Genomic DNA, 22,714 nt, shown 5'->3' on the forward strand with positions numbered 1-22,714 from the left:
CAGGTTTGCGCCGTGGATTCCCGCGAGTCAGACGCGGATACTGTGTTTGTTTTAGGCTCGCGCAGTCTTCACTCGGACGCGCGCTTCAATCCGTTGTGGAGACTCTCTTTTCGTTCCAGTGAAATTACAAAACAAAATACACACACACACATGTCTCTGCCTGATATACAACCACTGATAAACATAATCTGATTTGACAAAAAAAAAAAAAAACTATATGAGTGCGGATTCGAACTCAGAACCTCTGACACGCTAGGCAAATGTTCTACCACTAGACCACTTGAGTTCACGTATTTACTCACGTGAAAACTCGGTGTTTACTCGGCGTGATCAATTCGCTCTTGAACATGCTGCCGTTCGTCTGAGTTACAATCTTCCTCTGAGGAAAAGCCAAGGTGAGTTATTCCTCGCTGTCCAGAATCATCTGAAGAGCGTCTTTACCGGAGAAACGCGCCATCCTCTCTAAACGCGATGAACTATCAGTGAATCTGATCTGATGAAACTTCGTGTTTTCAAGGCATTGATCGGGGGGCGGGTGCGAAGCATAGATCACCTAAACTATTTACCATGTCAATAGCGCCGGGGGCGGGGCGGCCTCAGTTCATTATAGAGATAATTAGGCAGAAGGAAAAAACGGTACCTCTCCTTGCTTTCAAACGGATTACATGAGTTGAAAACATTTGTTTTTTTTATTAATTACTTCATTTAAAAGAAGAGATTTCAAGCTTCATAAAGACATATATCACGTGCCTGTGTGGGAAGTATTCGCTGAGTTATGATTCATTTTCGGACGCGTTTCAGAATGGACTACACGGACAGAGAGAAGGCAGAACTCGCTCCGTGATTATCTTTCTTAATTTGGCGAAAAGCACAACACTTTGTTTTTATTGTGAGTATACAGAAAAATAATACACATTTAACAGAATCGATTGATGTATGAAACTCCTATGGAAAATCAAAGTCAACAGAGTATTTATGAGTTTCTTTTACACTGATAAAAAAAAAGCGAGCTGGTATCGCCGGCGATACCGCCGACCTCAGGGGGTTAACACTGTTATGGACTCCTAATAACATATAAAAAAGTGCCAGCAAGTGTTAAACATGCTAACAACATACTAGAAACATGCTAAAACATGCTAGCAAACTCTTAGCTAAGTGACTAAAGCATGCTATTATTGCAATTAAATAGGAATTTGCTGTAATTCAGGCATGGAATGTCCAATCTGCCCCAAACTTCACACTTTTGATAAGAGTCATGGCCTGAACACATCTACATGAGAATGTTCAGTTATAGTAATAGCGCCACCTACTGGCAACAGGAAGTGACATGTTTAACACGTTGATGCCGTTCTAGCAACATGTTAAAAATGCCATTGAGTTCTAAACATGCTAGAAACATGTTAAAACATGCTAACAATGCTTAGCTAAGTGCTAAAGAATGCTAATTCAATGAAACATGACTTTGTTGTTACTCAAGAAGGCAATGTCCAATTTGCACCAAACTTCACACGTTTGATAAGATTTCTGTCCTGAACACACATCCATGCTCATATTCAGTTATAGTCATAACGCAACCTACTGGCAACAGAAACTGACATGGTTAACACAGTAATGCAGTACTAACCACATAATTATTGTGTACTAAGCATGCTAGAAACAGACTAAACATGCTAGCAACACTTAGCTGAGTCATGAAGCATGCTATTATCACCATTATACAAAACATTTTGTAACTGACTTTGACATACTCTTACTATATATACCTCCTTAAATGTACATTTCCCAACCATGCTCTGTCTTCCTAAAGCCACCGAGTGTTGATGACACGGGTGCGAGGGCCCTTTCATCGCTGCTTGCAGCTTTAATTGAGTTTGTTTTTTGTGTGCTGATCTCATTTGTTTACATTTCTCCTGGAGAAGCTGCATGAGCCTCAGCAGCGCAACCTTGTTACCATTGATCAACTGATTACTGGTAATACATTTATTAACAACTGTTGATTGCAACTTAAAATGAATGTAATAATATTAGAATAATCTCTCGTTTTAGTGCTTCCCAAGTTAATTTTTTGTCATTGACGTTCTAATCAGGCTACTCTGGTCGGGCAAGTAAAATTCTCTTTCATGTTGGCCTGTTGTATTTATATATAAATATATTAGGGATGTGACTGTGGGAAAATTTTCCCACCGGTTAATCGATGTGTGACACCGCTGGGGGCTTTTGAATCGGTAACTTAAAAACGAAAGTAAAATATGTTCGTCCGCACGGACATTGATAATGGTGCAGAGCGAGCGCATTGCAATCTTGATATCGCAGTCTGTTCATTATAGCCTTAATAAAATATAATAATAAAATAGTCAACCTAACATATAAAAATTACACTGCTCTTAATAGTATGAATTGTACTGACTATTTAAACACAGTAATCACCGCTAAACTGTGATGTTTCCAAGCACATATTTGCGCATGTGAAGAGGATAATTTTTCCCTTCAATAGTGGAACGTGAGTGAAGTACAAAGCCTATAATAAACAAATGTTTAGCATTCAAAAAATGTAATATTATATATATATATATATATATATATATATAACAAAAAAAAAATTATATATATATATATATATATATATATATATATATATATATATATAAACACACTTAAAAAAAATATATATATATATTTTATATATATATATATATATATATATATATATATATATATATAAATATAGCTGCGAGCAGCGATGAAGGGCCAAAGCCGGCGGTACCGCCACCCCGGTGCCTTTAGGTAACTAAAGGCCCGGGGTTGCGGTGCCACCGGCTTGGGCCCGTAATCGCTGCTCGCAGCTATATTTATTTATTATTTTTCTGTCAAGCTTTCGGGCACTTTTGGGGCTCTTATCATGCTCGAAAACTCTTGAAACTTTGCACAAAGGTCAGAACCCGCGGCCATCAGGGCCGGGCTGAAGCTGGTACCCGGGCGTGGCAGGGGGGCTCAACAGCGCCCCCTTGAACAGGGTCCGAAAACTTGGTCCATAAATCAAACACGCTTGCATGTAATAATATGAAACTCGGTACAGATATAGATCTCATCGGGCCGAACAACTTTCGTACTCTTACTTTTTACGCCAGCCCAACAGGAAGTCGGCTATTTAGGGTTGTTTGAAAAACGCATCCTCTGGAATTTGAAGTACTCCTCCTAGAGAATTCATCCAATCGCCACAAAACTCGATCAGCATGAAGTCAAGACATTGAGGATGCTAAATTGCGGACGGATTTTTGATATCTCGAACGGTTTGGCCGTGGCGAGGAAACGAATTTATGGCGAGAAAAGAGAAACAGGAAGTGTGTAATAAGTTCAGCATACATTAACTGATCTTGATGAAACTTCAGCAGTGTGTTCGTTGTAAGAGGCCGATCACATGGATGTGACTATTGTGAGTCAAAGTTATAGCGCCACCAACTGGCAGCAGGAAGTGTGTTACTTTCAAAATGCTTTGAAATCACCCTCTTATTTTTAGCCAATTTGCTTCAAACTTTATGTGTATAATGTAAACACACGGCAGATGTAGACTTGTGAAAGGTTTATTGATATCTTAGATACTGTTGCCGTGGCAACGCATCAAACTTTAATATTCTTTTCGGATGCTTTTGAGACTCTTAGCATGCTTGAAATTGGATGAAACTTCGACAGACACATCACATTTATTAGCCAGTAGACATGTGCAAAGTTTCAGAAACGGGCGTGATGAGGGGCTCAGTAGCGCCACCTTTAGTCAAAAATGGGGGCTTAGTTTTAAGTAGAGTCACAAAAATCATTATGTATATTGTTCTCATCAAGCCGGACAACTTTCTAATTTATAGTCATAAGCTGTGACCAACAGGAAGTGATATATTTTGGTTTGAATGTGATTTTTTGGAGAATTCTCTCTCTCTCTCTCTCTGCATCTGTGTCTCTGTGTGTGTGTGTGGGGTGGGGGGATTTGTCTGTTAGGAGAGATTTACTTTTCTAATTGTTTTTCAAGGTTTCAGGGGCTTTTGGGGCCCTTAACGTGCTCGAAAACTCTTGAAACTTTGCACACAGGTCAGAACCTGCGGCCATCAGGGCCGGGCTGAAGCTGGTACCCGGGCGTGGCAGGGGGGCTCAACAGCGCCCCCTTGAATGGAGTCCGAAAACATGGTCCATAGATCAAACTAGCTTGCATGAATTAATATGAAACTCAGCACACATATAGATCTCATCGGGTCTAACAACTTTCGCACTCTTAAGTTATACGCCAGACCAACAGGAAGTTGGCTATTATGGGTTGTTTGGAGAACGCTTGCTCTGGAATTTGAAATAACCCTCCTAGGAAATTCTTTCAATTGCCACCAAACTCGGTCAGCATGAAGTAAAGACATTGAGGATGCTAAATTGCGGACGGATTTTTGATATCTCGAACGGTTTGGCCGTGGCGAGGAAACGAATTTATGGCGAGGAAAGAGAAAAATGAAGTGTTATAACTTCTGCATACATTAACTGATCTTGATGAAACTTCAGCAGTGTGTTCGTGGTAAGAGGCCGATCAGATGGATGTAACTATTGTGAGTCAAAGTTATAGCGCCACCAACTGGCAGCAGGAAGTGTGTCACTTTCTAAATGCTTTTGACAAAAGTGGGGGGGTTAATTTTATGTACAGTCACAAAAATCAGAACGTATATTGGTCTCATCGAGCCGGACAATTTTCTAATTTACAGTCATTAGCTCTGACCAACAGGAAGTCAGACATTTTGGTTTGAATGTGGATTTCTTTGCAAAATAAGTCTCTGATTTTTTACCCACTCCTCTTAAGTGGTTTATTTTATTCCCACCAAACTTTTTCAACATGATGAAAATACATTAAAGATGCTAAATTGTAAACAGATAATAAATATCTCAAACGGTTTTGCTATGGCGAGGGATTAAAGTAATGTCAAAAAAGGAAACACTAAAAACCTTCTATCTTCTAAAAATGTAATTATACACCATTTATTTCTATATAAAATTATACAAATATCAGAACTAAACCCATTTTATTCTTTTTTTTCTTCAATTTAATAATTGTTTAAGTTTAAAAACATCCAGAATGTTTTTTTAGTCCAAAAAATAAATAAATAATGTCATTCATAGTGCTATACTGCCGTCTTGTATTCAAAGTCAGGTTAGCCTATTGTATCTATATATATCTATATTTTTATTTATTTATTTATTTTTTGTTACATATATAGATATATAATGTATATATATATATTTTTTGTTATATATATATATATATATATATATATATATATATATATATATATATATATATATATATATATATATACTGTATATATATATATATATATAAATATAGCTGCGAGCAGCGATGGAGGGCCCAAGCCGGTGACACTAAAGTGTAACTAAAGGCACCAGGGTGGCGGTGCCACCGGCTTGGGCCCGTAATCGCTGCTCGCAACTATATTTAGGGCCCAAGCCCTGAAAGGGCGAAGGCCCTATTGTTTTCGGTAGGATTATTTATTATTATTATTTTTTTGTCAACCTTTCGGGCACTTTTGGGGCCCTTAACATGCTCGAAAACTCTTGAAACTTTGCACACGGGTCAGAACCCGCGGCCATCAGGGCTGAGCTGAAGCTGGTACCCGGGCGTGGCAGGGGGGCTCAACAGCGCCCCCTTGAACGAGGTCCGAAAACTTGGTCCATAAATCAGACACGCTTGCATGTAATAATAGGAAACTCAGTACACATATAGATCTCATCGGGCCGAACAACTTTCGTACTTTTACTTTTTACGCCAGCCCAACAGGAAGTCGGCTATTATGGGTTGTTTGGAAACGCATGCTGTGGAATTTAATGTACTCCTCCTAGGGAATTGATCCAATCGCCTCCAAACTCGGTCAGCATGAAGTCAAGACATTGAGGATGCTAAATTGCGGACGGATTTTTGATATCTCGAACGGTTTGGCCGTGGCGAGGAAACAAATTTATGGCGAATAATGAAAACAGGAAGTGTGTTATAACTCCTGCACACATTAACTGATCTTGATGAAACTTCAGCAGTGTGTTCGTGGTAAAAGGCCGATCACATGGATGTGACTATTGTGAGTCAAAATTATAGCGCCACCAACTGGCAGCAGGAAGTGTGTCACTTTCAAAATGCTTTGAAATCACCCTCTTATTTTTACCCGATTTGCTTCAAATTTTATGTGTATAATGTAGACACACGGCAGATGTAGACCTGTGAAAGGATTTTTGATATCTTTAATACTGTTGCCATGGCAACGCTTCAAACTTTAATATTCTTTTTTGATGCTTTTGAGACTCTTAACATACTTGAAATTGAATGAAACTCGACAGACACATCACATTTATTAGCCCGTAGACATGTGCAAAGTTTCAGAAACAGGCGTGGTGAGGGGCTCAGTAGCGCCACCTTTAGTCATAAGTGGGGGGGTTAGTTTTATCAACAGCAACAAAACTTGGTATGTGTATTGTTCTCATCAAGACGGACAACTTTCTAATTGACATTAACTATCTCCGACCAACAGGAAGAGAGATATTTTGGTTTGAATGTGGATTTTCTGAAGAATTTTCTCTCCCTCTCTCTGTGTCTCTGTGTGTGTGAGGGGAGGGGGGGATTTGACTATTGCTTTTATATTGTTAATCAAGGTTTCAGGGGCTTTTGGGGTCCTTAACGTGCTCAAAAACTCTTGAAACTTTGCACACAAGTCAGAACCCCCTGCCATCAGGGACGGGCAGAAGCTGGTACCTGGGCGTGGCTGGGGGGCTCAACAGCGCCCCCTTGAACGGGGTTCTAAAACTTGGTCCATATATCAAACACGCTTGCATGAATTAATATGAAACTCGGTACACAAATAGATCTCATCGTGCCGAACAACTTTCCCCCGGTCAAGTTTTACGCCAGCCCAACAGGAAGTCGGCTATTATGGGTTGTTTGGAAAACGCTTGCTGTGGAATGTGAAATACTCCTCCTAGAAAATTCACCGTGTCCCCTCCAAACTCGGTGTGCATGTAGTCAAGAGTTTGAGGATGCTAAATTGCGGACGGATTTTTGATATCTCGAATGGTTTGGCCGTGGCGAGGAATCGAATTTATGGCGAGAAAAGAGAGACACGAAGTGTTATAACTTCTGCATACATTAACTGATCTTGATGAAACTTCAGCAGTGTGTTTGTGATAAGAGGCAGATCAGATGGATGTAACTATTGTGAGTCAAAGTTATAGCGCCACCAACTGGCAGCAGGAAGTGTGTCACTTTCAACATGCTTTTGACAAAGTGGGGGGGTAAGTTTTAACTACAGTAAAAAAAAAATTGTTTGTATATTGTTCTTATAAAGCTGGACAACTTTCTAATTTACTTTCATTAGCTCCAGCCATCAGGAAGTCAGATATTTTGGTCTGAATGTGGATTTTTTTGCAAAATCAGCCTCTGAATTTTTAGCCACTCCTCTTAAACTATTTATTTTATTCCCACCAAACTTTTTCAACATGATGAAAATACATTAAATATGCTAAATTGTGAACGGATAATAAATATCTCAAACGGTTTTGCTATGGCGAGGGATTAAAGTAATGTCCAAAAAGGAAACACTACAAGCCTCAAATCTTATAAAAATGTAATTATATACCATTTATTTCTATATAAAAGTATACAAATATCACAACTAAACCCATTTTATCCTGTTTTTAAAAAGAATTTTATTCTAATTTTAATCTAAAATTAAAAACAGTAAAGTAAAAAAACAAAAACAAGTAATACATAGGGCTATACTGCCCTCTTGTGTCCAAAAGCACATCAAAATAGTATATAAAACTTTGTACCAGGTAGGCCAATATTCTATTTAAAGATACATTTATTAGGTATGTGTCTGAGGATATTTTCCCACTGGTTATTTGGTTAATTGTAACTGTTTATTAACCTGTTGTATGAAATCTAGCGGTGGGAGAAAAAAATTGATTCTTAGATGCATCGCAATCCGGACGTGGACGATTCTGAATCGATTCACAAATGTCAAAAAATCGATTCTCTAAAAAAATATTTTTCTAATAACGTAATATTGACGGAACGCAAAAGGCGGAACTCTAAGCGGACGTGCGTGCAGTCTGTGGCGCGCACATAACAGAGAAGTTTCTTTTGCTCACCAAGGCTGCATTTATTTGATTAAAAATACAAACAAAAACAGTAATATTGTAAAATATTATTCAAATTTAAAACAGCTGCTTTCTATTTTAATATATTTTAAACTGTTATTTATTCCTGTGATCAAAGCGGAGTCACTGTCACATAATCCTTCAGAAATTATTCTAATATGATGATTGATGCTCAAGAAACATTCATTATTATTTTAAATGTCGAAAACAGTTGTGTACAGTCTTTGATGAATAGAAAGTTCAAAAGAACAGCATTTATCTAAAATCTAAAGCTTTTGTAACATAACACTACCGCTCAAAAGTTTGGGGTTAGTAATAATTTAAATTTTATTTTGGGGGGAAAGAAATAAAATAAATCAATACTTTTATTTATGAAGGATGAGTTAAACTGATCAACAGTTACAGTAAAGACATTTATAATGTTAAAAAAATTATATTTGAAATAAATGCTGTTCTTTTGAACTTTACATTCATCAAAGCATTTTGAAAAAAAATCTGTACACAACTGTTTTCAACATTGAAAATAATAATGAATATTTATTGAGCATCAATCATCATATTAGAATGATTTCTGAAGGATCATGTGACACTGAAGACTGGAGTAATGATGCTGAAAACTCAACTTTGATCACAGAAATGAATTACTATGTAAAATATTTTAAAATTGAAAACAGCTGTTTTAAATTGGAATAATATTTCACAATATTACAGTTTTTGTTTGTATTTTTAATCAAATAAATGCAGCCTTGGTGAGCAGAAGAGACTTCTCCTAAAAACATTAAAAATCTTACTGACCCCAAACTTTTGAACGGTAATATATATATATATATATATATATATATATATATATATATGTGTGTGTGTGTGTGTGTGTGTGTATATATATATATATATATATATATAAATATAGCTGCGAGCAGCGATGGAGGGCCAAAGCCGGCGGTACCGCCAACCTGGTGCCTTTAGGTAACTAAAGGCACCGGGGTTGCGGTGCCACCGGCTTGGGCCCGTAATCGCTGCTCGCAGCTATATTTATTATTATTTTTTTGTCAACCTTTCGTGCACTTTTGGGACCCTTAACATGCTCAAAAACTCTTGAAACTTTGCACACGGGTCAGAACCCGCGGCCATCAGGGCCGGACTGAAGCTGGTACCCGGGCGTGGCAGGGGGGCTTGACAGCGCCCCCTGGAATGGTGTCCGAAAACTTGGTCCATAAATCAAACACGCATGCATATAATAATATGAAACTCGGTACACATATAGATCTCATCGGGCCGAACAACTTTCGTGCTCTAAGTTTTACAAAAGCCCAACAGGAAGTCAACTATTATGGGTTGTTTGAAAAACGCATCCTCTGGAATTTGAAATACTCCTCCTAGAAAATTTGTCCAATCGCAACCAAACTCGGTGTGCATGAAGACAAGACATTGAGGATGCTAAATTGCGGACGGATTTTTGATATCTCAAACGGTTTGGCCGTGGCGAGGAAACGAATTTATGGCGAGAAAAGAGAAACAGGAAGGGTGTTATAACTTCTGCATACATTGACTGATCTTGATGAAACTTCAGCAGTGTGTTCGTTGTCAGAGGCCGATCACATTGATGTGACTATTGTGAGTCAAAGTTATAGCGCCACCAACTGGCAGCAGGAAGTGTGTCACTTTCAAAATGCTTTGAAATCACCCTCTTCTTTTTACTTGATTTGCTTCAAACTTTATGTGTATAATGTGGACACACGGCAGATGTAGACCTGTGAAAGGATGATTGATATGTTAGATACTGTTGCCGTGGCAACGTTTCAAACTTTATTATTCTTTTTTGATGCTTTTGAGACTCTTCACATACTTGAAAATGCATGAAACTCGACAGAAACATCACATTTATTAGCCAGTAGACATGTGCAAAGTTTCAGAAACGGGCGTGGTGAGGGGCTCAGTAGCGCCACCTTTAGTCAAAAGTGGGGGGGTTAGTTTTATCAACAGCAACAAAACTTGGTATGTGTATTGTTCTCATCAAGACGGACAACTTTCTAATTTACAGTAACTAGCTCGGACCAAGAGGAAGAGAGATATTTTGGTTTGAATGTGGATTTTCTGGAGAATTTTTTCTCCCTCTCTCTGTGTCTCTGTGTGTGTGAGGGGAGGGGGGATTTGACTATTGCTTTTATATTGTTAATCAAGGTTTCAGGGGCTTTTGGGGTCCTTAACGTGCTCAAAAACTCTTGAAACTTTGCACACAAGTCAGAACCCCCTGGCATCAGGGCCGGGCTGAAGCTGGTACCCGGGCGTGGCAGGGGGGCTCAACAGCGCCCCCTTGAACTGGGTCTGAAAACTTGGTCCATAGATCAAACACGCTTGCATGTATTAACATGAAACTCGGTACACATATAGATCTCATCGGGCCGAACAACTTTTCCCCGGTCAAGTTTTACGCCAGCCCAACAGGAAGTCGGCTATTATGGGTTGTTTGGAAAACGCTTGCTGTGGAATGCGAAGTACTCCTCCTAGAGAATTCATCCAATCCCCACCAAACTCAGTGTGCATGAAGTCAAGTCATTGAGGATGCTAAATTGCGGAAGGATTTTTGATATCTCGAACGGTTTGGCCGTGGCGAGGAAACGAATTTATGGCGAGAAAAGAGAAACACGAAGCGGTATAACTTCTGCATACATTAACTGATCTTGATGAAACTTCACCAGTGTGTTCGTGGTAAGAGGCCGATCAGATGGATGTAACTATTGTGAGTCAAAGTTATAGCGCCACCAACTGGTAGCAGGAAGTGTGTCACTTTCAAAATGCCTTTGACAAAAGTGGGGGGGTTAGTTGTATATACAGTAACAAAAATCAGTACGTACATTGGTCTCATCGAGCCGGACAACTTTCTAATTTAAAGTAATTAGCTCCGACCAACAGGAAGTCAGATATTTAGGTCTGAATGTGGATTTTTGGGATATTTCAGACTCTGATTTTTTAGCTACTCCTAACTGGGTTATTTTTTTCACACCAAACTTTTTCAACACGATGAAAATACATTAAAGATGCTAAATTGTGAACGGATATTAAATATTTCAAACGGTTTTGATATAGTGAGGGATTAAAGTAATGTACAAAAAGGAAACGCAAAAAGCCTCATCTTCTAAAAATGTAATTATACACCATTTATTTCTATATAAAAGTATACAAATATCACAACTAAACCCATTTTATTCTTTTTTTTTTTTTTCAATTTAAGAATTAGTTATACGTTTAAAAATAGCAATTGTACTCTTTAGTCCCATAAAAGTCAAGTCATACATAGGGCTATACTGCCCTCTTGTGTTCAAAATCAGGTAGGCCTATTGTATCTATATAAAAATATACTAGGTATGTGACGGTGAGAATATTTTACCACCGGTTAATCGACGTGTGACACCGCTGGGGGCTTTCGAATCGCTAACTTAAAAAGGAAAGTAAAATATGTTCGTCCGCACTGACATTGATAGTGGTTGAGCGAGCGTTTCAAATGAATTCCTATGGAAGTAGGAATTATCTGAAAAACGTTCACTCTGTTCTGCTCGTTCCTCGCCGTGGATGCGCACCGTTATGAATGCCTGTGCAGCCGTGAACATTTTAGTTTAATTTTAAAATTAGCGCCTTTCGGGGGTGGATTGCTTGAAATTATTTTACAAAAGCTCAATGTTGTGTTTTATTGCGGCTGTACACAAATATAAGTTAAAACTTTGCAGTTTGAATGTCGTCCTGCATAATGACGGAGTATGTTTTTATGTGTCCACTGTTCAATCGCCCACGCCACACACGGTTTACTATCTTTGTGGGGACTCTCCATAGACTTAATGGTTTTTATTCTGTACAAACTGTATATTCTATCTCCTAACACCAACCCTACCCCTAAACCTACCCATCAAAGAAAACTTTCTGCATTTTTACATTTCCAAAAAAACTCATTCTGTATGGTTTATAAGCTTGTGTACCCATGGGGACCTCTATTTAGGTCCCCACTGTGACACGAGTCCCCAGGAGTCTGTGTGCATTCAGGCTGAAGTCCCCACCGGGATAGAAAAACATGAACACACACACACACACACACACACACACACACACACACACACATACACAGACACACACATTCCAGCATTGCAGTCTTGACATTGCAGTCTGTTCATTATAGCCTTAATAAAATATAATAATAAAATAGTCAACCTAACATATAAAAATTACACTGCTCCGTTTAAATAGTCAGTAGTACAATTCATACTATTCACAGTAATCACCGCTCAACTGTGATGTTTCCAAGCACATTTTTGCGCATGTGAAGAGGATAATTTTTCCCTTCAATAGTGGAACGTGAGTGAAGTACAAAGCCTTTAATACACAAATGTTTAGCATCCAAAAAATGTAATTATATATATAAATATATATATATATATATATATATTTTTTTTTTTTTTTTTAAAAGTGTGTGTGTATATATATATATATATATATATATATATATATATATATATATATATATATATATATATATACCGTATATATAAATATATATATATATATATACCGTATATATAAATATATATATATATATAAATATAGCTGCGAGCAGCGATGGAGGGCCCAAGCCGGTAACTTGGCGTAACTAAAGGCACCAGGGTGGCGGTGCCACCGGCTTGGGCCCGCAATCGCTGCTCGCAGCTATCGGGCACTTTTGAGACCCTTAACGTGCTCGAAAACTCTTGAAACTTTGCACACGGGTCAGAACCCGCGGCCATCAGGGCCGGGCTGAAGCTGCTACCCGGGCGTGGCAGGGGGGCTCAACAGCGCCCCCTTGAACGGGGTCCGAAAACTTGGTCCATAAATCAGACACACTTGCATGTAATAATATGAAACTCGGTACACATATAGATCTCATCGGGCCGAACAACTTTCGTACTTTTACTTTTTACGCCAGCCCAACAGGAAGTCGGCTATTATGGGTTGTTTTGAAACGCATGCTGTGGAATTTAATGTACTCCTCCTAGAGAATTCATCCAATCGCCTCCAAACTCGGTCAGCATGAAGTCAAGACATTAAGGATGCTAAATTGCAGACGGACGGTCGAACGGTTTGGCCGTGGCAAGGAAACGAATTTATGGCGAATAAGGGACACAGGAAGTGTGTTATAACTTCAGCATACATTATCTGATCTTGATGAAACTTCAGCAGTGTGTTCGTTGTAAGAGGCCGAACACAAGGATGTGACTATTGTGAGTCAAAGTTATAGCACCACCAACTGGCAACAGGAAGTGTGTCACTTTCAAAATGCTTTGAAATCACCCTCTTATTTTCACCCGATTTGCTTAAAACTTTATGTGTATAATGTAGACACACGGCAAATGTAGACCTGTGAAAGGATTATTGATATCTTAGATACTGTTGCCGTGGCAACGCATCAAACTTTAATATTCTTTTCGGATGCTTTTGAGACTCTTAAGATGCTTGAAAATGCATGAAACTCGACAGACACATCACATTTATTAGCCAGTAGACATGTGCAAAGTTTCAGAAACGGGCGTGGTGGAATGGCTCAGTAGCGCCACCTTTAGTCAAAAATGGGGGCTTAGTTTTTCCTAGAATCACAAAACTTGGTAGGTGTATTGTTCTCATCAAGCCGGACAACTTTCTAATTTACAGTCATAACCTCAGACCAACAGGAAGTCGGCTATTATGGGTTGTTTGAAAAATGCATGCTGTGGAATTTGATGCACTCATCCTAGAGAATTCATCCAATCGCCTCCAAACTCGGTCAGCATGAAGTCAAGACATTGAGGATGCTAACTTGCGGACGGATTTTTGATATCTCGAACGGTTTGGTCGTGGCGAGGAAACGAATTTATGGCGAGAAAAAAGAAACACGAAGTGTTATAACTTCTGCATACATTAACTGATCTTGATGAAACTTCAGCAGTGTGTTCGTGGTAAGAGGCCGATCAGATGGATGTAACTATTGTGAGTCAAATTTATAGCGCCACCAACTGGCAGCAGGAAGTGTGTCACTTTCAAAATGCTTTTGACAAAAGTGGGGGGGTTAGTTTTACCTACAGTTTCAAAAATCAGTACGTATATTGGTCTCATCGAGCCGGACAACTTTCTAATTTACAGTCATTAGCTCCGACCAACAGGAAATCAGATATTTTGGTTTGAATGTGGATTTCTTTGCAAAATCAGCCTCTGAATTTTTACCCACTCCTCTTAAGTGGTTTATTTTATTCCCACCAAACTTTTTCAACATGATGAAAATACATTAAAAATGCTAAATTGTGAACTGATAATACATATCTCAAACGGTTTTGCTATGGCGAGGGATTAAAGTAATGTCAAAAATGAAAACACTAAAAGCCTCATATCTTCTAAAAATGTAATTATACACCATTTATTTCTATATAAAATTATACAAATATCAGAACAAAACCCATTTTATTCCTTTTTTTTCAATTTAATAATTGTTTAAGTTTAAAAACAGCCAGAATGTTTTTTTAGTCCAAAAAATAAATAAATCATGTCATTCATAGTGCTATACTGCCCTCTTGTGTTCAAAATTAGGCCTATTGTATCTATATAAAAATATACTAGGTATGTGATGGTGAGAATATTTTACCACCGGTTAATCAAGGGGTTAATCAACGTTAATCAATGTTGTGGAATATTTTGAGTGTATCATAAAATCAGAATAAGGTAAGACAAGTAATATTTTCTGTCTTATATATATATATATATATATATATATATATATATATATATATATATATAGCTGCGAGCAGCGATGAAGGGTCAAAGCCGGCGACACCGCCACCCCGGTGCCTTTAGGCAACTAAAGGCATCGGGGTTGCGGTGCCACCGGCTTGGGCCCGTAATCGCTGCTCGCAGCTATATTATTATACTTATTTTTAATTCTTCATTAAAAAAGACTTCCTGCATACATTTAAATTAACACCTGCCATGGTATGTCTTATTTGTTGTCTGATTTATATTTGAATCTTTTGTGTGTTCTAAGTCGATGCGCTGTACCGTTTAAAGGTGAAGTATGACTGTGTAGAGCGAACGTGAGCATCTCGCTTATTAAACCCATCCAACATATCTGAACTTGGCACATTTTTTGACATGACACGGCACCCACTTGCCACTGCTATATAGTAAGATTTTGAAAGACAAAATCCTCTGGCATTTAGTGATTATGATTTATTATAATTATTTTATATGATTTATATCATTATTATACCATTTATCCATTGCACATAAGCAATTTATTGTAGTTTAACAACTGTTATTAAGCAATTAGTTTAAATAAATATATATAGAAATGTATTAAGGATGGATTAATTATGGATCATTATGTAATATAAACACACTCTAGAATAAATATGCTTTAGATAAAGCTTTAAAATGACTACATGAGCTTACAGGTTCAAATCTCTGTATATTATCAACTATATAAACTAACTTCACAACTTCCAGTTGCACTGATATAGTAAGATATTTTTATCTTCAGCAGTAGAGAGAACTGAATCCCCGAGAAGTGAATCCGAATCGCAGCGCCGCATGTTTCAAGGAATGTGATTGGCTGTTTGCTACTGATGTCACTTACTGATAAGCACACGCTCCATGAACTCAGGATTAAAGCCTGAGTTGAAGGAGAAAGTTGGTGATCACTGTTATGGTACCAACAAAGCCCGATTGGATTGGTTTAACCTTTAGTTTGTTCAATTACCATTATGGTACAGGCCCCAGGGGTTTCAAACTCAGCTCCTGGAGGGCCACAATCCTGCAGAGTTGAGTTCCAACCTTGTTGAAACACACATACCTGTAGTTTTCAAATAACCCTGAAGGGCTGGATCAGGCAAGTTTAATTTAGGTTGAAGCTAAAGTCTGCAGGGCTGTGGAGTTTGACACCCCGGATAAACAGTATATATTAATGATCAGTGCTGCAGTTTTGGATCTAGTATTGATACATATCTCCTGTTTTTTAATGTATCTGGTGAGTGAGATGCTGTTCCTTCTATGATCAGAGACAAAATAACTATTCATAACTGTTATCAATTAATAAATGTTAACATTTCACAACATATAAATTCAATTAAATAAACTCTGCAGTCTCAGGTACTGATTTATTATCTTGGTTGAGCAAAATATATGAACTAAATATGTCTTATATACTGTATGGTGTATAACCTGTAAAAAGTCTCCAGTGTTCTGTGCGACTCCATGAAGGGCATAAAGCAGAGCCAAAGTGCTGAGCACAGAGTGGACAGCTGTATCCCCAATCTCACTCAGTTTAGCAGCAAACAGCTTTACTACCACATAATGACAATGAGCCTGTGGAGAGAGAATGAAAAGGAATTAGTCAAAAACAAAATCTTTAAAACAATAATTTCTGCAATGCCAAATCTGTACAAATCATCTATTATGAAATGATTTAATGGGTTTTGTATACTGAAACAATTCATTAACTGAATTTGTTTTAACAGAGGGGTGACCAATCCTGGTCCTGGAGGGACCAACAACTTGTCTTAACATGCCTGCCTGGAAGTGTAGGGCTGGTCAATTGAAACTGAGGGAGCACAAATCAATCAGATCCCCCTTTAGCCCCCTCATGGTGCCGAGCCTGGTTATGACCAAAGCTTTCTACTGAAGAACATTAGACTGTTAAGATGCCTCAGAAGCTGTTTGAGATCAAGTCAGCTGCCTAAGCTTTCAGGCACAGCCCATGTCGTGAAGACCTCTATCTTGGTTCAGGTTTGTTTAATTGGGGTTGGAACTAAATCCAGCAGGACAGTGGCCCTCCAGGACCAAGATTGGACACCCTAGTGTTTATATTATTACTCAGAGGTTGTTTTTAAGAAGCCTCACATCAGATGCTCGGACTAGATCAATGGAACTGTTGTTCCAGGCATCCTCATTGCTCTTGCTGTGCTGTAGCTCTGCCTGGAGGTTCTTAGCTGCCATTTCAACTAACCTGTGAGCATTTTTCAAAAACATTCTCAGTCACTGCAAAAATTCTATGTGAGCAAGTTTTTAATAGCACTGTTATCTATGGCACATTTTACAACCTGCCATAATATACCACAAAATCTATTACAATCTATTATACGTTTTTCTGGAACCCACTTACTTTAAAGCTCTGAATTTGTATGCCTCCACAAGGCTGGCCAGGTCATTAATACTGACAACAGTGGGACGGGAGGACACAGAATGGGGCTGTATTCTGTTCTGAGGTTCATTGAGGTAAGAAACAATGCCCGTCAACTGCTGTCCTGCCCGTGCTTGTTTGTAGCTCTTCACCAAATACCTAATTAACAGAAGACATGTCAGGTAATTAAAATTGTACAAATAAATTATTTCATTGAGATACATGGTAAATCATCTCATTGAATATTGTGAATAACTTTAACTTTGAACTATTTTAAAATCAATTTATAAACACTCGGAAACTGAAAACAAATTATCTATAGGTATACATAACATAACACTATACTGTACATAGATATTATATGCATAATAAAAAATTCAGCCAATTATTTCTCAGCAGGATATCTGTAAAAAATTGCATGATAAACCTTGTGGGTAACACTTTATAATAACGTTCAGTTGTAAGTCATTTATAAGTGGTTAGTTAATGATGAACTAATCATTTACAAAACATTCATAAATGATTAGCTAACTAATGATTAGCTAAGTGATATACTAACATTTTATGTATGTTTTGTGAATTCCGTTACAAGTCATTTACAAGTGATTAGTAAATGATTAACTAATTATTTACGAAACATGACTATACGTTCATAAATGATTAATAAGTGATATGTTCATTATTGTATGTATGTTTTGTATATTCAGTTGTAAGTCATTTACAATTGATTAGTTAATGATTAACATATTTACAAAACATGAATATGCGGTTCATAAATGTTTAATAAATTATGTTGTTTTTTTTTTTGTATGTATGTAGCAATTAGAGGGTGCAGAAAGTGTTGTAAATGCCTTGTATACACATACAGATCATTTGTAACAGGTAAGTAACAGTGTTCAACACAATGATTTGTAAACGCATGAATAAATCATTTACAACACTTTCTGCATCCCCTAATCTAAAGTGTAAACTATTCATCACTTGTAAATGTGTAACACATCATTCGTAGATTACCACTTCAAGAATCAGTAAGGCATAAGATCAACAAATCGTATCTACGAATGATGTGTAACACATTTACAAGTGAAGAATAGTTTACACTTTAGATTAGGGGATGCAGAAAGTGTTGTAAATGATTTATTCATGCATTTACACATCTATAACAGGTGTTGAACACTGTAGTGTGTACTGCAGTGTAAGTGCTGACTGGTGAGGGTATAGACAGCTGTCTTCTCTGAAACACAGGGAGTCTTTAACCACTGTGCACCTTATATGAGCAAAAAAATAAATAAATAATGAATTAAACATTTATGAAACGCATAGTCATGTTTTGTAAATGATTAGTTAATCATTAACTAATCAAATGTAAATGACTTATAACTGAATCTACAAAACATACATAAAATAATGAACATATCACTTATTAATCATTTATGAATGCATAGTCATGTTTCGTAAATGATTAGTTAATCATTTACTAATCACTTGTAAATGACTTGTAACGGAATTTACAAAACATACATAAAATGTTAATATATCACTTGCTAATCATTTATGAATGTTTTGTAAATGATTAGTTCATCATTAACTAACCACTTATAAATTACTTACAACTGAACCTTATTATAGGTAACATTTAAGGTTATTCACTGGAATAGGAAATTAAAATGAAAACTGCTTAAACAAGTCTTGTAAGCAAGTGTTCAGTATGTGTATACATCAGTGTCTTAAAACTTGATTTTCTCAAAAAATACAAACTTTTACATACATTTGGCACACATATTATTGTAGAACGGTTTGTACTGTATACAGTGTAATCAGACTTTAGCAATTAGAAATGGTAGTAACTAAAATAAGCACAAATATCAGGGCATGTCAAAACATCTCTGGGACTCAAAATACCTCAGACCCCAGATAGTTAACTGCCAAAAAATAAAAAATTAAGGCATTTTAGATGTTACATTCTTGTTTCTCTGATTTTGTGTTGTAGGACACCATTCGATATTTTGAAGTGTTTCCATTGTTCCCCATTGTTCCAGTGTTTCACAGTCGCGAGAAGTGAATTAAACTGAAGCTCTTCATGTTCCGTGTGATTGGCTGTTTGCCGCACGTCACACTTTCAGGTGTATACGTTTCAGAGTTAATTGCAAACTCTGGATCAAACCTGAGATGACAGAACGTTTATACCGAGCTTTGTGAGACCGCTAAACCTGATCCCAAACCAGGTTGGATTTATCTAGACTTGTGAACTCTTATCTAGACTTGACAACTCTAAACCTACTCTGAAACTTTCCAGCCATCTCGTTAGTATTTTGTAGTATTGTTACTCTGTTATTTTTCATGTCTCTACATTCAGTCAATATGTGGAAAGTTAGAACTTTATTATTGCCTAAATGGTCTAGTATTGTTTCTTGTTGGATTTTTCTGCATTTATGGTTGTAGATTCCTTCCCTGCCTAAAGTCTCTTTAGTGTTCCAATTTTGGACTATTCTCTGTCTATAATTCTACACTTCCTGTGTTGTGAAGTGTTTCACCTCTTGCCAAGTCCTGTGATCTTCCCACTGTCTCTCTGTAAGCTAGCCCTGTTGATTCCTATGTTGCCAGGCTCACTGGGCTTCCCTGCTGACAGATTACATCAATCTGTATGGAGATCAGCTACTTGCCTACTCGCCCCTAACAGACACTACTACTCTCTCAAGCTTTCATCACTGCATATCCCTTGCACCTCCATATGACCCTACAGTGTATGGAAGCTTATGGGTAGCAAATTTCAATTGGAAATGTAATATGCAAAATGACAATGCAATATGTAAAATGGCAATGCATTTCTGTATTTAAATTTAAATTTTCCAATACATTTGTGCAACGTTTGGTGCAAAATGAAAATTCAATTATATAATTTACATTTGCCATTTCATACACTAGTTTTAATATGTAAATTGAATACATATTTTAAAGCTTTATAAGTTGCAAAATTAAAATTAAAATGTATTACAGAAATGATTAGATATGTTTAACATGTTCAAGCAAAAACTGTAGCAAAATTGTAATTTAAATGTTATTTTTTCTTAATTGCATTTACACTCACAGTTAAGACACTTGCGATTGCATTTCCATTAAGTGTCCCGCAATGAATGTAGCAAAATTCAATGTACAATTTGAAAATGCATTCTGAGCCGATCACGTGCCCGCGTCCTTATTATTACGCGTTTGCAATAGGGCTGTGAAACGATTAATCGCGATTAATCGTGATTAATCGCATCCAAAATAAAAGTTTGTGTTCACATAATATATGTGTGTGTACTGTGCATAATTATTTTGTATATATAAATACACACACATGCATGTATATATTTAAGATTTTTTTTTTTTATACATAAAATATTTATATTTATATATAATACAAATTATATATACAGTATATTTAAGCAAATATTTCTTAAATATATACATGCATGTGTGTGTATTTATATATACAAAATAATTATGCACAGTACACACTCATATATTATGTGAACACAAACTTTTATTTTGGATGCGATTAATCACGATTAATCATTTCACAGCCCTAGTTTGCAAGTGATAGAACCAGTACGATGTTGGATCGTCTGGGTCTGGGAGAATGTTCTGCCTTATCAGGAGTCAACATTATGCTGAGCTGCTGTTGTCTGGTGCTGGACTGTGTTGATGGTTTCGTTTTGTATAAAATATTCTCATTGTCTGATACATGCTTATCTTTATTAGGGGTTCAAGCACGAAGTGCTGAAACCCTATTGTAATTGTCCTGATTTTTAGGGGTTCAAGCACGAAGTGCTGAAACCCTATTGTAATTGCCCTGATTTTTATTAGGGGTTCAAGCACGAAGTGCTGAAACCCTATTGTAATTGCCCTGATTTTTATTAGGGGTTCAAGCACGAAGTGCTGAACACCTATTGTAATTGTACTGATTTTTAGGGGTTCAAGCACGAAGTGCTGAAACCCTATTGTAATTGCTCAGATTTTTAGGGGTTCAAGCACGAAGTGCTGAAACCCTATTGTAATTGCCCTGATTTTTATTAGGGGTTCAAGCACGAAGTGCTGAAACCCTATTGTAATTGCCCTGATTTTTATTAGGGGTTCAAGCACGAAGTGCTGAAACCCTATTGTAATTGCTCTGATTTTTATTATTATTATTTTCCCCTAAAACGCATCGTGCAGCCCAAACCGTAAATGCTGGAGACTTGAAACTCAGCCAAATGGTAGTCCTCAATTTGGGGAGAACCTATCAAAGTATGACCCCGATTGGTCAATAGGTGGCGCTATAGCAAGCAAAAGTATGAAATCAGCCATAACTCCTAGACGGTTTGTCATAGAATCAAGTGTCTTATATCACTGTAATCCTTGGCTCAAGACGGTCAAAACGTATATCTCCGATTTCATTTCCGCCTGGGAAAATTTTCCGCCATTTTGAATTTTCTCAAAAACCTACTTTTGCGAACTAGTCCTAGGTTTTTCGTCCGATTGGAACCAAACCAGTGCAGAAATGTTCTCTGGAGTCTGAATATCAATAATTATCGAAAAAAAGTTGAAATTTCGATTCACGGTCGCTAGGGGACGCCAAAACGTACGTTGTGGGAGGAGCCTATTTTACTAAAACGGCTATAACTCGAGAAATAAATGAGGTATCTTCACCAAACTCGGTACACATGTATAATAGTTCAATTTGAGGTCACAGTAAAAAAATCGCGACGATTGAACAGTAGGTGGCGCTATAACTTGAAAAAAACATGAAAAGGGCTATAACCACCTGACCGTTTGTCCGATTGACTTGAAAATTGGTATGCAGTGTCTTGGTCCAAGGTGCCATGTATGCCTATGAGGACATTGACGTATCTCAAAAAACATGGCCGCCATCGGCCAATGAAGTTTGAGCACCTATTAGACAAGGTTAACGGAGGCTGATCGGAACGAAACTCGATGGGCATGTTCAACTCATGGCCCAAGAGGTCTGTAAGAATTTTGAAAGAAATCGGCCACTAGTTGGCGCTAACGAGTTTTTTCGGCTCTGTAATCACGTGGTGTTGCATACATCCACACAATATGCATATCAGTTGATAGATCTCCTCATACTGAACAACTTTGCCTCAAGAACCATTGCTGTCAATCAAACCGTTCATTTAATATTCGCAAACATGTTAAAAACCTACTTTTGCGAACTAGTCCTAGGTTTTTTGCCCAATCGGAACCAAACCAGTCTAGGACAATTCTCTGGACTCTCTAGATCAATAATTATCAAAAAAAAGTTGAACTTTTGCATTTGGATGGCTGTAATAGGGTCATTTATAAAATGGGCGTGGCAAAATACACTAAAAAGCCTATAAATCC

The 22,714-nt window shown here is 37.4% G+C and overlaps 1 protein-coding gene across 2 annotated transcripts in view; it reads right to left on the reverse strand.

Annotated features, from left to right (window-relative positions):
- The window catches only part of acox1 (acyl-CoA oxidase 1, palmitoyl), a 212,037-nt gene that overhangs the window by 87,715 nt on the left and 101,608 nt on the right, over window positions 1-22,714 (reverse strand). For both annotated transcript variants that reach the window (XM_084129374.1, XM_084129375.1), the window contains exons 10-12: window positions 17,333-17,509; window positions 17,071-17,176; window positions 16,393-16,536 (exon numbers count right to left, since the gene is read on the reverse strand). In XM_084129374.1, the coding sequence (XP_083985500.1) occupies window positions 16,393-16,536; window positions 17,071-17,176; window positions 17,333-17,509 (427 nt within the window). The remainder of the gene's footprint in view (window positions 1-16,392; window positions 16,537-17,070; window positions 17,177-17,332; window positions 17,510-22,714) is intronic.

This window comes from Abramis brama, assembly GCF_963993115.1.
Source record: "Abramis brama genome assembly, chromosome: 11".
NCBI classification, from domain to species: domain Eukaryota; kingdom Metazoa; phylum Chordata; class Actinopteri; order Cypriniformes; family Leuciscidae; genus Abramis; species Abramis brama.